The following is a 14112-nucleotide window of genomic DNA, read 5'->3' as shown; positions in this document are numbered from 1 at the left end:
ATTAAATTAATTGGTTTATTAATTAATTGGTTTGTGGGGTAGGGTGAACCACAGCTTGTGTGGAGATCTGGGAGTCGGTTCTTTCTTCCACCGCGTGAGACCTGGAGAGCAACTCAGGTCGTCAAGCTTGGCGGCAAACATTATTACCAGCTCAGCCGGCTAGCCAGAGGCCCTGTGTACCTGCTTGTTTGAACTGTTCTGTAGTGCTTTTAGACTATCTCATGTTACCAGCATGGTTGTATTTCTGGTTGCTTCTAATCAGTAAAGAGCCATCTACCACTCTAGTGAACCTGTATCTTAATGAGGGAAGAAAGAAGAAACAGCACTGCCCGTATCTCTTGGTTGTGGGTAGACGTGCTGCCGTGAAATCTAGGCTGTGGAAGGCAGTGGATTAGAGACAGGGCAAAGGGAGGCTTCCTGCAGGAAAACTAGTCTGAAAGTTTTCTGCTTTGATATTTAAAAAGCTGCCTGGACGCTTGCCATCAAGGCTTTGGGCTGCCCTGGCTTCACTCTGAAGGAGCAGCCAGGCAAGGAGTCTGAGAGAACAGACTTAGATGGGGCCATAGGAATTGACACCCGCTGGCCACCTCCTGTTCTTCAGATGCAGGAGTGTGCAGCGAACCAAAATCACTTCACCAGAAAGCAAAGAGTGGGAGAGAAGATGAGAGTGGGTTCCCCTTATCTCCCTTAAAGGCACTTCCTCAGTGACAGAGGACCCTCTTCCCCCCGCAGGGCCCTAACACCTGACAGCTTACGGACTCCTGGCGCCTTTAGTGCAGGGACTTGGGAGACTCTCCATTCGGTCCCCAAAGGCATTGCTCCGTTGCACATGTCTCCAAAGCTGCTCAGAGGCCCTCAGTTTACCCGAGATGGAAGGCTATGCTCTTAAAACCACAGATTTCGGACAAGAGTGCAAGGGTGCAAGTGTCGTGTGTACGAACGGAAAAACACAACCCCTAATACTTCACATTCAAACTCTTTGTGCACATGCATGACACTGTGCAGCCACCACTGACTGGCACCCGGATACTTGTCGTCCCCAGGTCCCACCTCCAGCTCTTGGCAAACTACTCAACCATTCATTGCTTCAGGCTTGCCTGTCCTGCAGCCTTTCGTGCCTGACTTCATTCACTTTGCCACATGTCAAGGTCCATCCATGTCAAAGCATAAATCAACATTCCATTCCCGTTCACGGCTGAGTGTATTGTATGGAGAATCTGTATTTTGCTAGTTCAGCGATCAGTCAATATACAGGTGTGTGTGCCTCCACAGGGTGATAGCTAGCCTTGAATGTCTGGAGGAAGAGTTTATCAAACCAACTGGGAGAGTCTGGAGTAAGGGCCCAGGTGACAACAGTTTGCAGGTCCAGAGTCTGGCTGGCTATGGGGGTGTGGCAATAGGCAGAGTCACGATGACAGACGTGCCCTAGCTCCCACCCCTATACTCTGCATTTCACCGGCACAGTGTGGGAGAGTGGGAAGCAAAACCTGGAGTCCTTAGGGGAGTAAATCGTCCCCCACCAAAACAAAACTGGACAAACCACCGGGTAATTTAACACCCCACTTCAGCCCACTCACCGTCTTAAGCGGTTCTCCATCTCTCTCACACACACACACATTGTACATGATGTAGTAAAAACAGATCAGTTTGGAGACATTTGAGTGGCCCAAGTTTCCCTAAAGAGGCAAAGCCCTATAGCAGTTTAAAGCAAAGGTTTTAGAATTAGTGAGACCTGGATTCCAATAGCATAGTTTCTGGGAGCAGGTAAGTCACAGTCTCTTACCCTGTGAAATAAGAATAGTAACAATTGGTTACACGCCGGCGGGTCTTCCAGTAACATGTGAAATATCTTATGTAGGACAGTGTGCGTAAGCATTAATTCTATCTTAATTAGTAAAGGCCAGAGCTGCCATGAGAGATTATCACCAGCAACATGTAGTGAGGTTTCTTGGAAGGATCAAGACCAGTATTCCAGGTTATCCAATGAAATGACACCAGAAGCTCCAAAGTTGCCAATCTACCTGTCCCTTGCATCCCCATAGGCTTTGAATCTTTCCAGTTTGAAGGAAGTCCTCCTATACAATTCTTCCATGTTGAAACCTTTCCATTTTGGCCTCCACCTGAAGCCCCGTCCTCTTGTGGGGCAGCTGGAGGATGGGACAAAGGGGGATGTGGCAGCGACAGGTCACAAAGGGAGCGGGGCTAAGTATGGCTGTGCAGGGCTGTGGGCACTAGAGGTCACTTCTCCCACTAGGGCTGCAGTAGGTAGATGTTCAGGGGGCTTTCAAAACAATCCCCGGCGGAGGTCGGGGGGTTTTTAGACCCAGAAGAAGACTTCCCTGGAATCTACCCTGCATCTCTACCTCTTTGGAGAGATTGGGCTTGGGGTCCAGGCACCCAACAGCCCACCCCTCGTCAATCATCTGTGCTCCCACCCCCAGCCCAGGCCTCTGGGAGGCTCTGAGGCAAACTGGGGGCTTGTGGGGTGGGGTCGAGAGATCTGCTGTAGGTGCCAGCTCTGTGACCCAGGAGCATCGTTGCTCCCTCATCTGTGGAGACCAAGACAGACGCAGGAACCCACCTTGCCAGCGCACCTTTCTTGACACAAAATGACCACGAAGCCTGAGTCTTTGTTACCATATTACACAGCCCAGAGCGGCTCCGGCGTCGGCATGTTCAACACTGCCATGGGGAAACTACAACGGCAGCTGTACAAAGGAGAGTATGATATATTCAAGTACGCGCCGATATTCGAGAGTGACTTCATCCAAATCACCAAACGGGGAGAAGTGATTGACGTGCACAACCGTGTCCGAATGGTGACCGTGGGCATCGCGTGTACCAGCCCCATCCTTCCACTCCCTGATGTCATGCTACTGGCCCGACCAGCCCCGGGCTGTGAAGACTTTCCTGGACGTGGCCAAACCATCAAGGGCAAAAATCGCAAGGCTGCGAAGGCCTTGGAGCTAACCAGGCTCCTTCCTTTGAGGTTCGTAAGGCTCTCTGTTCACAACCGAGAGAAACAACAGCTACGCCTCAAGTTTGCCACTGGCCGTTCTTGCTACCTGCAGTTGTGCCCCCCTCTCGAGGGACGGGACGACCTCTTTACCTATTGGGAAAAATTGATCTACCTCCTGAGACCACCTGTGGAGAGTAACAGCAGCACCTACGCCATCCCAGCAGAGGACATGGTGTGCATACCTCTGCTGGATGAGGAAGACAAGCCAAATGCAGCAGTGGCGGAGTGCCAAGGAAAAGGAGACCCAGACCAGGTCAGCATCAGAAGCCTCCCCATGGTCACAGATGTGACTGGGATCAGCTCGGCTGCTTTTGCTGGTGGCGAGGGACTCCGTCACAACTCTCGCAAACCCACCACTGTGCAGGGTGTATCCATCCCCAAATCAAAATCAAAAGACCTTGCCGAAGAGTCAGCTACAGGGGCAGCAGCAGCCGCAGCGGGTGACCTAGCAGGCACTTTGAGCTTGGCAGCAACCAGGTCTGTAGACTCTGGGCAGATAAACGCGGCCATAGCAGGGGGTGCTATCATGGGGGCAAGCGGAAGCAAAAGCCATTTGTCCATCACAAGCTCTGGCAAGATGTCCCCAGAAAGCATGAAGGTTGCCTTTGCAGGGACAGCCAGCAGAACCCTGGAGTATATTTCCAGTGCCTCCACCAGCATCTCCCCAAAAGAGAACATGGCTATGACAATTGCAAGAATAGAACCTACTAGCAAGTCTGTTGGAGAGACAGCAGCTGATTCAGACACAGCAGCTCTTGCCTCGACCTTGCCAAGAGAAAGCCAGAAAACCGAACAGACTGCACAGCCGAAAGCCCCTGAGGACAACACTGAAGCCAATAAGGAAAGGAGAGAAAGACGGGAGCGGAGAGCAAAGGACAGGGCTGGTAGCAGGAGCTCCCACCACCACAGGACAGGAGAAGGTCGCCGCCGCAAGACAGCAGGGGACAAGGGGGTTCGGAAATCAGCCAGCCGCAGATCCGCTCGCGATGAGAAGAAGGAAAAAGGCACCCTCAGGGGAAGCAAGCGAAACAGGTCGCACAAAGGGGTCAGCCATGTCCCCATCACGAAGGAGTCCCGGAGCTCCCACAAATCAGGCAGGACCCTCTCCAGCACCAGCTCTGTGTCTACCAGCAAGAGGCTTGGCAGAATCAGCTTGTTCCTGAGGAACATCAGAGCCAACCTGGCTGCAAAAGGCCTGGCATCACAGCGTGAGCAGGATGTGAACATCGTGGCCAAGACCCTGGAGACCACCAACGTGGAGGCCATCATGGAGACAGAGAGTGGTCAGGCCCTGGACATCATTGGTTCTGTGACATCCGAGGTCATGGAGACAGTGATCTTTGAGGCTTCTTAAAGTACAACTCAAAGCCCCAAGCTGCAAAGGGACCCGGGGCCCAGGGTGAACCCCTAGAATCTATTCCAGCTCCCTTATTGCAGTTTGAATAAAGAACCATTCACTCTGAGCAGGACTCTCTGCACTTCCATACCCAGAACTTCAGGAGTGACCTCATAGTGAATTCTGTGATGTCATCGCAAGACTCCTGGCTGCACCCAGATGAGGACTCCCCCGTCTCCTTGAAGTGGGTGCCCCACGGCTATGGCTGTGTTCTTGTCTAGTGGTAAGGGTCCTGGATCTAGTCAGAGATGAGGGAAGAGCATCAGCACTGGTTATTAAGACTGTCTGAACTTAGCCGTTCTGCACATATCTGTCTACCTGAGAGAAACACACATGCCTGTACGCGGGGGCTTCTGTTAGTTGTCTGTGTGTGTGTGTGTGTGTGTGTGTGTGTGTGAGAGAGAGAGAGAGAGAGAGAGAGAGAGAGAGAGAGAGAGTCAGCATGTGGTGGTCAGAAGGCAACTTTTAGAGATTGGTTTTCTCTTTCTACCATGTGGGTCCCCGGGAATCAAACCCATGCGACATCACACCTGGTGGCTGTATTTAAGGAAAGAGCACACTGGTGATTGTTCTTCTAATTTTAGCGTCTCAAATGTCTGCATTGTAATAATATTTCCTGAAACATATCTTGAATCTTTTTCCTTATGTAGCAATCTTAAGAATCGAGAAGCCACGAATGGTTATTAGGAAAAGAAGTCTGAGAGAGATGGTAACCTCATCATCCAGTATGTCTGGACCTTTGCAGGACAGGGTCACCCCAGCTCACTACCCAGCTCACTTCCTCCTGCAGAGTCCTGTTTGAAGAACAAGAGAGAGTAGGTTCAGCCTGGACTGGCTACCAGACCCTGACAGGAAACTCTAAAGGCATGGGCACTGTTGATTAAGAGGAGGAGAAGGGGACTGGGGGCTGGGAAGACTACGTATAGCTGGGAACTTTGAGTTGGTTTTTGAACTACAGTAGACCCCTAGCCACTAGCTAACCCTATCTAAAGAGGGTCAAGACCACCCCTTCGGCTGTCCCTGCCTTCTCTGTCGCTCTACACAGACCTCCCTCCTGGAATTCCAGACCTCCTTTCCCATCTCCCCAGTCACTAATTAAACTCTTGAAAGGCTAAGCATAATTATTTTCTCCATATCCAATCTTCAAAACTTTCTACAACTCCAAGAATCAAGAATCAAATTCTTAAAGTCCATGTTGGGGAGGCTGTGGGCCTTAGAGCTGCCTTTGAGGCCAGCTGACTTCGGCTTTAAGTGGAGAGAGGGAGAGAGAGAGAGAGAGAGAGAGAGAGAGAGAGAGAGAGAGAGAGAGAGAGAGAGAGAATGGGCCTGGGCGCCAAGGGCTTGCTACAGAGAAAGGAAGTTAGCTCAAGACCTGCCCACACCAACCATTTCCTGCTGCCAAACAAGGCTCTTGACCCCAGCATGAGGCCCTACCGGAGTGAGTCAAGTTATTCTTAAGAAAGGAGGGAGCAGCATGCTGATTAGATAGGACCTTGGCTGTGAGGAAAACAATCCCAGAATCATTAACCCGGAGTGCCGCCGAGGAGCCTGGGGGAGGGCTTCCCCTCCCCCTCCTGCTGGAGCCAAATTAATGGTTTACTCCTCAGCAGCTGCCCTTTGATGGAAAGGGGGGGTTTACAAAGATTGCACCACCTCTCTTTAATTTGAGGGTTTCTGCACGGGTGAGTGTGAGTCTTCCAGACCAACAAAACAACAACAACAACAACAACAACAACAACAACAAACTCACCACAGCATTCACACAGCACTCAGTTAAACCGCTCCCTAGCGGTCAGGCTCTCTTCCACCCTCCCACCCTCCACTGGCACGTGGGCAAGCGGGCACTGAGAACATCTTCTTAGAGAACTCCTTCTAGGTGCCGAGGGCCAATGCAGTGTGACGCTTTTCCAACCCAGGAAGGTGTCACAGCTTACCTGACAGATGGGTCTTTGGGGGACAGCATCTGTTGTAGGAGGGTTCTTGAAGTCAGCATGGGTCCGGGACAGGCCTTTGGGAATCACTTGAAGGGCAGTGTCTGATGGGAGTAAGCTCCCTCTGGCTCCAGGGTAGAGAGCTGAGGGGCATGGGGCTATCTTGAGGCCTGGGATCCTCTAGGAAGCCTGGCTGGAAATGAGGAGCCCGCAACCTAGGCAGCTATGGGAAGAGAGGGACAGAGTCAGGAGACAGAGAAGACATGAAGAAGGACAGTCGTCTGTCTGTCTCAGAAGACAGGAAGCCACAGTTTGGAACTCCACTGCAATTGTCTAAAGTCTGCAGAGTGAAAAAAATGGGTGTTTCCTCCCTTAGGGGGTTTGTCTGTCTGTCTGTGGAAAGGGCTGCAAGAAGGGAAGACATGTGTTAGTGTGTAAAACAGCTTAGAGGTAAACAGCAACAACAACAACCCATGCAGGTGTTATAAGGAGTGTGGCACGCGTGGGGGGTGGGGGGCTTTGGAATCTATATTCCCTCCAAGAGACTACTAGAGAGATCGGTGATAAACTCCTCCAACCCCTAAGAGTGTGGAGTTGCTCAAGAGAGCCCCTTGTGGCCACATGCTGTTACTGTCCCTTGGTGCTTTTCCTAGGGGAGCCAGGGTGGATGCTTAGAGCCGCCACACCACAGTTTGCCTAATACTGATTCACTGATAACTGAGCCTGTCCATCAAGGGTGGCAGCCGAGGTGACCCCAGGGAAGCTGGCAAAGAGGATGTCTTTCCAGGCAGCCGCAGGGCTCTTGCCCCCTGATGTTTCTCTTAAGAGATCTAACTCAACCAAACATAGGTGGAGGGGTTAGTGTGGTGTTCCCTCTGCAGCCTGGGAGTCATTTGAGAAATGGTTACTGAACACCAATTATAAGCAAGATGGGAACCATGAAAATGGCCAAACACACACTCAGACATAGAGACACATAGATACATACACACACAAATACACACAGAGATATATACAGATACATACACACAGAGAGATACACATGTGTATACACAGATACATACACACACAGAGATACACACACTAATACAAACAAGATGATTGACTGGACCACTTGTCTGACGTGTTTAAGGTCATTCCCCAGCATGCTCTCCAGAACCACCTCTGGGGACAGACAGACATACAGATGCATGATGATGGTCATGTCACCCCACTCTTTCTCCTACTGACACCACAGCCCCGGATCACGAACAATTGTTGTTAACAATGGTTCAGGAAGAAACAAACACCTCCTGAGCCCTGGGGTCACAGGCATGTGCCACCATGACTGGTTTATGTGTGCTGTGTCGGACCCAGGGTTTTGCACATGATAGTCAACTAAGTCATATACCCAGCCTCATAAAACTAAAGGGATGTGTGTGCCCACACGCATGAGTGTGAGCTTGTGTATGCATGTGCGCATGTGCACACACATACGTGTGTGAGTTTGTGTGTGTGCATGTGTGTGTGAGCATGGAGGGCACACCTATCTGAGTTTATGTGCACCGCAAGCATGCAGATGACTGTGAAGGTCACAGCACAGGAGATGCCCAGGAACTAGAGTTAAAAAGTGGTCGCGAGTTGCCCAGCTTGGGTCCTGAGAACTGAACTGGTGTCACGCGTGGCATGCATTGCTTACGTGCACAACACCTTAACCTATGGAAGAGGGTGGTTTTGTTGTAATTCCTATAGCCTATAGAAGAGGGTGGTTTTGTTGTAATTCCTATAGCCTATAGAAGAGGGTGGTTTTGTTGTAATTCCTATAGCCTATAGAAGAGGGTGGTTTTGTTGTAATTCCTATAGCCTATAGAAGAGGGTGGTTTTGTTGTAATTCCTATAGCCTATAGAAGAGGGTGGTTTTGTTGTAATTCCTATAGCCTATAGAAGAGGGTGGTTTTGTTGTAATTCCTATAGCCTATAGAAGAGGGTGGTTTTGTTGTAATTCCTATAGCCTATAGAAGAGGGTGGTTTTGTTGTAATTCCTTAGCAGGCTAAATTAAAAGTTGGCTTCTAGGGCCGAAGAAGGGGCTCAGGGCTGCAGAACATGGGCTGCTCTTTTGGCAAATCCTAGCTTTGATTGCCAGCACCCGCATGGCAGCTCATAACCATGTGTCACCCCAGTTCCAGAGGACCCTCTGCAGAAAGTGTGTCACATTCAGGAAAAGCACCCATATACAAAAAATTAAAAATCAGTCACTTTTCTTTTAGAAAAGTTGGCTTCCATCTGGGTGGAGCGGCTCCCGTTCCTGACCTTAGTACTCAGGCGGCTGAAGCAGATGGATCGATGTTAAGTTCAGGATCAGCGGAGTGTAAAGTAAGTTCCAGATCCACCAGGATTACACGAAACCCTGTCTTAAAAATATAACAGAAAAAAAGGTGACTTCCAAATTAATTTGGAAATATCATGCACTTTTATTTATTTTTTTGAGGCAGGGTTTCTCTGTGTATCTGTGGCTGACCTGAATCTTGCTTGGTAGAACATGCTAGCCTTGAACTGCTGAGACTAAAGACCGACCTGCTTAGCACCAACCTGCCTAGAAGGATCATGGACAACTAAAGTTGTTTTTGTTACTAATTGAGACAAGAGGGCTTTAAGAAAACCAAACTTCTCCTGCCACATATCCAGCATCTTTTGTTTTACAAAACAAAAAAAAAAAAACTACTCCCAAATTTTGTGACTTAAAACAGCAATTATCTGTGTGTCCTGGGTTTTTCCACACCAGGAACTGGGGTGGGGCGCAGCTAGACCATGTGGTGAGCAGCAAGGAGGCTCCCAGTAACAGTCCTAAGTGCTCCCTCTGCCTGGCCCTGCTCTAAGGACTGTGGAGAACACTGCTTATGTCCTACTCCACAGTCCTGAGAAGTAGGCAGTAGCATTCCCATCTGACAGATGAGGAGATGGAGGTTCTGTGAAGTTAGAGCTTACCCAGAGACCACCAGTGCAGGAGCCAGGATTAAATGCCACGGGGGCTGACACCAGAGCCCACACTCAGCTCCCACCGTGACTCCACCATGATCGACAGTCAGCAGGCGAGAAATTCCATTCTGAGGAGTCCAGGAGACCTTCACTCACATCTGGGGCCTCGAGGAAAACAGCTACAAAGGGGCTCAGATAGGATTATTGACAGGAACGCTTGTATGTGGTCTCCCAGACAGTGGTTAACTTGACTTCCCTGAGAACCTGTTTCAAGGTTGCCGAGAAGCTGTGTGTGTGTGTGTGAGTATGTGTGACTACTTCTGAAACACTCTGTCCTGGAGAAAGGCTCATTAAGACTTAGGAAGTCAGGCAGTGAGATGGCTCAGTAGAGGACACTTACAGCCAAGCCTGACGACCTGAGCTCAATCCCCAGAACCCATGAGGTGGAGGGAGAGAACTGACTCCCACAGGATGTCCCTCTGACCTCCACACTGCTAGGGCATGCCTCCTCCCCTAAGTCAATAAATGGGGAAAAAAGAAAGGAAAGATGGAAGGGAGGGAGGGAGGAAGAAGAGAAGGAAGGAAAGAAATTCTCAGGAAGTAAACAAAACTCAAAGGCTCAAGAATTACTTGAAGAACCTCGCTATTTCGGAAGGCCCCTAAGCAGGGTTATGTGGAAACCTGAGCTGGGAACTGGAGACTCTCAGACCACACCAGCTGCCTGCAAGTCGTGCAGGGAGCTCCAGGGACACAGCTATGCCGAGCCCTGAGCGCTGTGGCCCAAGCTGGAGTGGGCTGTTTAGAGATGTAGCTGCTTTAAGTTGCTTGCTCTCCTGTAAGCCGCCCCAATAAGCTCACTTGTTCTCTGAGCTGGGCTTGGGTGAACTAACTTCCCTGTCTTCAGTGCCCCATCTGGAGTGAGTGGATGTCTGGGCACATTTCCCCAGAAAAGGTCGCAACACTGACCAAGCTTTAGTCCCTAGGAACAACTCTCGGCACATTTTGTGGGCTATGCCATTCATAAGCGTGTGAAAACCACTGCGCGGAGAGCCTGGCCTCTCGACAGACATGACCTGCACTCTGACCGACTATACTACTCTTTGTACAGAAATGGACAGACAACACAGGAAGAGAGCACTCTGGATGGCTATATGATAGTCACTTCAGAAAATACCATTTGCCTCATTCCGTACCAATCCTCTCGATGACACAGCAGCTCTGGCCTGGATGAAGCTGAAGGGCCCTGGGGTAATTATGGGAGTTGTCTTGAACGTCTCCTCTCTTTAACTCATCTATCTTTTCACTTTTCTTACTTTTCTCCCCACCTTCTCACTCTCCCCCCACCCCATCTCCACCCACCCCTTCCATATCTTCAAACTCTGGTTCTTAGGAAGTTGAGAAGTTAATAGCACACCGGGACCACAGCACCTCAGTCCTGGAAAGGTCTTGACTAAGCCCGCTGTGCTTCACACAGGAGGAAGCTGCAGGGGGACTTTCCCCGAGGCTCTCCTTTAGTAAGTTTTGGAGTTCCGGCAAGCACAGAAAAGCACAGAGATGCTGGATCTCCAAGAAGGTCCCCAGCTTCCTTTCTGTTTTGACTGCCTGGAACCAAAGCCACTGGTTTCTGTTTTGCATCTGCTACCTTACCATTATAGGATCCTTAGCTTCTTGGAACCTGTCCCAGCCCCAGACTACAGAGACAGGTGGAGGATTATGGGAGGTGCATGCGAGGAACAGCTCAAACACCCCTAACCCTAACCTGGTTCAGCTATCTCACTCCTGAGCCTTAAGTCCAAGGACTTCCATCTTTAACATCAAGTAGCACCCCATAAGCCAGTCTTGAAACCTTCAGGTATCTAAGAATGCTGCATTTGGCTGATGATGTCTCACCGAGGGTAACTCCAGGACTCTAGAGTTGACCAGGCCTGATTGTATGGCTGAGCCCAGGACAACACCTATTAGAATAAAGTCCCGTTTCTTGTGATAACTCTTCTAAACAGGATGAAGCTAGAACCTTCAACGGGAACCCAAGCTGGGCCACCTAATGTCTCAGAGCATTGAGCAGTTGGATCTTTGTAGACAGGGTTTCTCTGTGTAGCCCAGGCTGTCCTAGAACTTGCTCTGTAGACCAGGCTAGACTTGAACTCAGAGATCTGCCTGCCTCTGCCTCCTAAACGTTGGGACTAAAGGTGTGCACCACCACATCTGGCTACTGACTTGTTTTTGAAACAGAGTGTCGTTAGGTAGACCTGGCAGTCCTGGAACTCACTGAGATCCACTTGCCTGTGCCTCTGGAGTCTAGGAGTAAAAGCATAGGTCAGCACACCCGGCTTAAGCAGTTGGATCTTAAGGGAAAGAGCCAGGGTGGAGTGGAGACAGGAGTTAGACGGCTGCCTGGGTGTCTGAGTCAAGCAGGGGAGAAGGAACTGCTAAAAAGTCGCTCAGTGTTTTCTTCACCTCCTTGCAACTCAGTACCAAGCAGAGCCAGAGAGGAGGAGAAGCTGCACAGAATAGCCACAGCCATTGGTTAACTGGTGGATTCCTTACTTTTCTATGGCCGTGATAAGAAAGCAGAGGAAAAAAAAAAAGAAAGCAGAGGGAATAAGACCTTTGGAGCCGACTTGGGCTTACAGTTCCAGTGTAACCGGAACTCACTATTGTAAGTAGTACAGTGTAACAACTCATATTGGTCATGCTGTGTTCTCCCAGCAGCAGTAAAGTAACTAACACAGAAGCTGGTACCAGGGTCAGTGCTGCTCACTTGGTACTGATCTTGGACACACACACACACACACACACGCACACGCACACGCACACGCGCGCGCGCACGCGCGCGCGGAAGAGGGGGCAGCAGGGACATGGACTATGGTTTTAGAGAGACTCCAAGACCAGGAACTGTAGCAGGGAAGTCTCTGCAAGAAACCCCAAGAGGGTAGGAGGTCCTGAGAACAGATGGTGAATGTAGGATTGCGATGGAGACCTCAAGATGGTGGGGATGCCAGAGTCATGAGAAACCTGCCTAGAACCGCTACACAAAGGGAGTGGAACCATCCCAGTAGAGAGAGTCAGAGAGCGAGGGGGCGGGGATGTACAGGCAGCCATGCAGAGCTGAAATGGCAGACCCACGGTGTCTAATGCCTGCTCAGCAAAAAAACATAGGAAGGGCTCTTGGGAAATCGGCAGACCAGATCCTCTCACTTTAATTCTGAACTCCTTAAAAAAATCTCACCTCCTCACTCTCAAGCGCCACGCCACACTTGCCCACCAGCTCTGTTCCTCCATAGCTCTCCAGCGTTTCTCTCTTTCCCTTCCTCTCCCTGTGAGCTGCCTTTCTTCCTCCTTCCACATGGGCCTCCACTCCTGCCCCCAGCTTTCCCTCTCTTCCTCAGACTCTATTCCAGTTTTCTCTTCCCTTGCTCCCTCCAATCATCTACTCAAATCTGAAGATCGCCCTTTAGTCCAATTCCTGTCTCACTAAAACTCAACTTCTATGTCCATCACGTTACCCTGATCCTTCTCCTAGGCTCCTCCAGGTCAAGACTAAAGCTTTAAATGCCCTCTGGCTGCCTTCCGAGAGGATCCAGGAAGAGGATTGGTTCACTGATAATGAAAGCTCTTGTTGACAAGGGAAGACCATGGCTACCTTCCTCTGCCACTTCCAAGAGGCACAAAATCTGGAGCCCATTTACACTGATTCCTTGACTTCCTTAGACATAGAGGCCAAAACTGGGGCATGCTAATTTATGCAAACTAGATGAAAATCAGCATGACCTTGGATTTACTGGAAATCAGGCTCTTCTGCCAGGAAGTCTTAGGGAAATTTTGGAATCTACTTCCCAAGAGAAATATAAAAATAGAGTAGCCTTCAGCTAGGGGTGAGGGGTGTGGTTGGAAGTTACTGGAGGAAGGTGCAGAGTGTAGCTTCCCTGTTGGGCTCCAAACCACCCAACAGCAGAGGAAGTAAAAATACCAAGTCACCACGCCTCCCTCCGCCTGCCTTCTCTCTTTTCTCTGAATTAGGAGTCAGTTCCAAGGCCTGTCAAGAACCATTCACCTCAGAGCTGAGTATCCCCCACCCAGAGTTACTGCTTCTGTAGAAACAGGAGCTTTTCATTGAGATCCTGTTTCCATGACAACAGTCAGCTACTCTGCTCAGGTTCTGGAGATAGGCTGCCTGCATTAACTAAGGAAGGATCTGGCATGGTCTGTCATACAGATACATAGCGTAGAGGTCATTTGAGCTATTAGGTATCCCTTGGTCCCAGTTGTGGGAGCTTGGAGGAGCCCCTGGCTATGCAGATAATGCAAGGGTCATTTAGATTAATAGCCACCTCCAGTCCTGGTTATGGAAGCTTGCTATGGCCTGACTCCACAGATATTGAATACCACCAGGCCAATAATCACCTCCAATTCCCAGATTACTGGTTGAAAGAACAGGTTTTCCAGTAACTCAGACACTGAGAGCAACAATTAATCAATGGGACCTCCTGAAACTGAGAAGCTTCTATAAAGCAAAGGACATGGTCAACAAGACAAACAACAGCCTACAGAAGGGAAAAGATCTTCACCAACCCCACATCAGACAGAGGTCTGATCTCCAAATATACAAAGAACTCAAGAAATTGGACACCAAAAAAATCACATAATCCAATAAAAAAATGGAGTACAGACCTAAACAGAGAACTCTCAACAGAGGAATCTAAAATGGCTAAAAGACACTTAAGAAAATGCTCAGCATCGTTAGTCATCAGAGAAATGCAAATCAAAACAACTCTGAGATTCCATCTTACACCTATCAGAATGGCCAAGA

The 14112-nt window shown here is 49.7% G+C and overlaps 1 protein-coding gene across 1 annotated transcript; it reads left to right on the top strand.

Annotated features, from left to right (window-relative positions):
- The first annotated feature begins 2609 nt into the window (after positions 1 to 2609).
- Positions 2610 to 4373, top strand: Garin4 (golgi associated RAB2 interactor family member 4). Its single transcript, XM_075987374.1, has one exon. The coding sequence runs from the start codon at positions 2610 to 2612 to the stop codon at positions 4371 to 4373; it is 1764 nt and encodes a 587-aa protein (XP_075843489.1).
- The last annotated feature ends 9739 nt before the right edge of the window (positions 4374 to 14112 follow it).

The sequence above is a fragment of the Microtus pennsylvanicus genome, chromosome 10 (assembly GCF_037038515.1).
Source record: "Microtus pennsylvanicus isolate mMicPen1 chromosome 10, mMicPen1.hap1, whole genome shotgun sequence".
NCBI classification, from domain to species: domain Eukaryota; kingdom Metazoa; phylum Chordata; class Mammalia; order Rodentia; family Cricetidae; genus Microtus; species Microtus pennsylvanicus.
The sequence above is the reverse complement of the archived record's forward strand: the minus strand, read 5'-3'. Positions and strand labels throughout refer to the sequence as shown.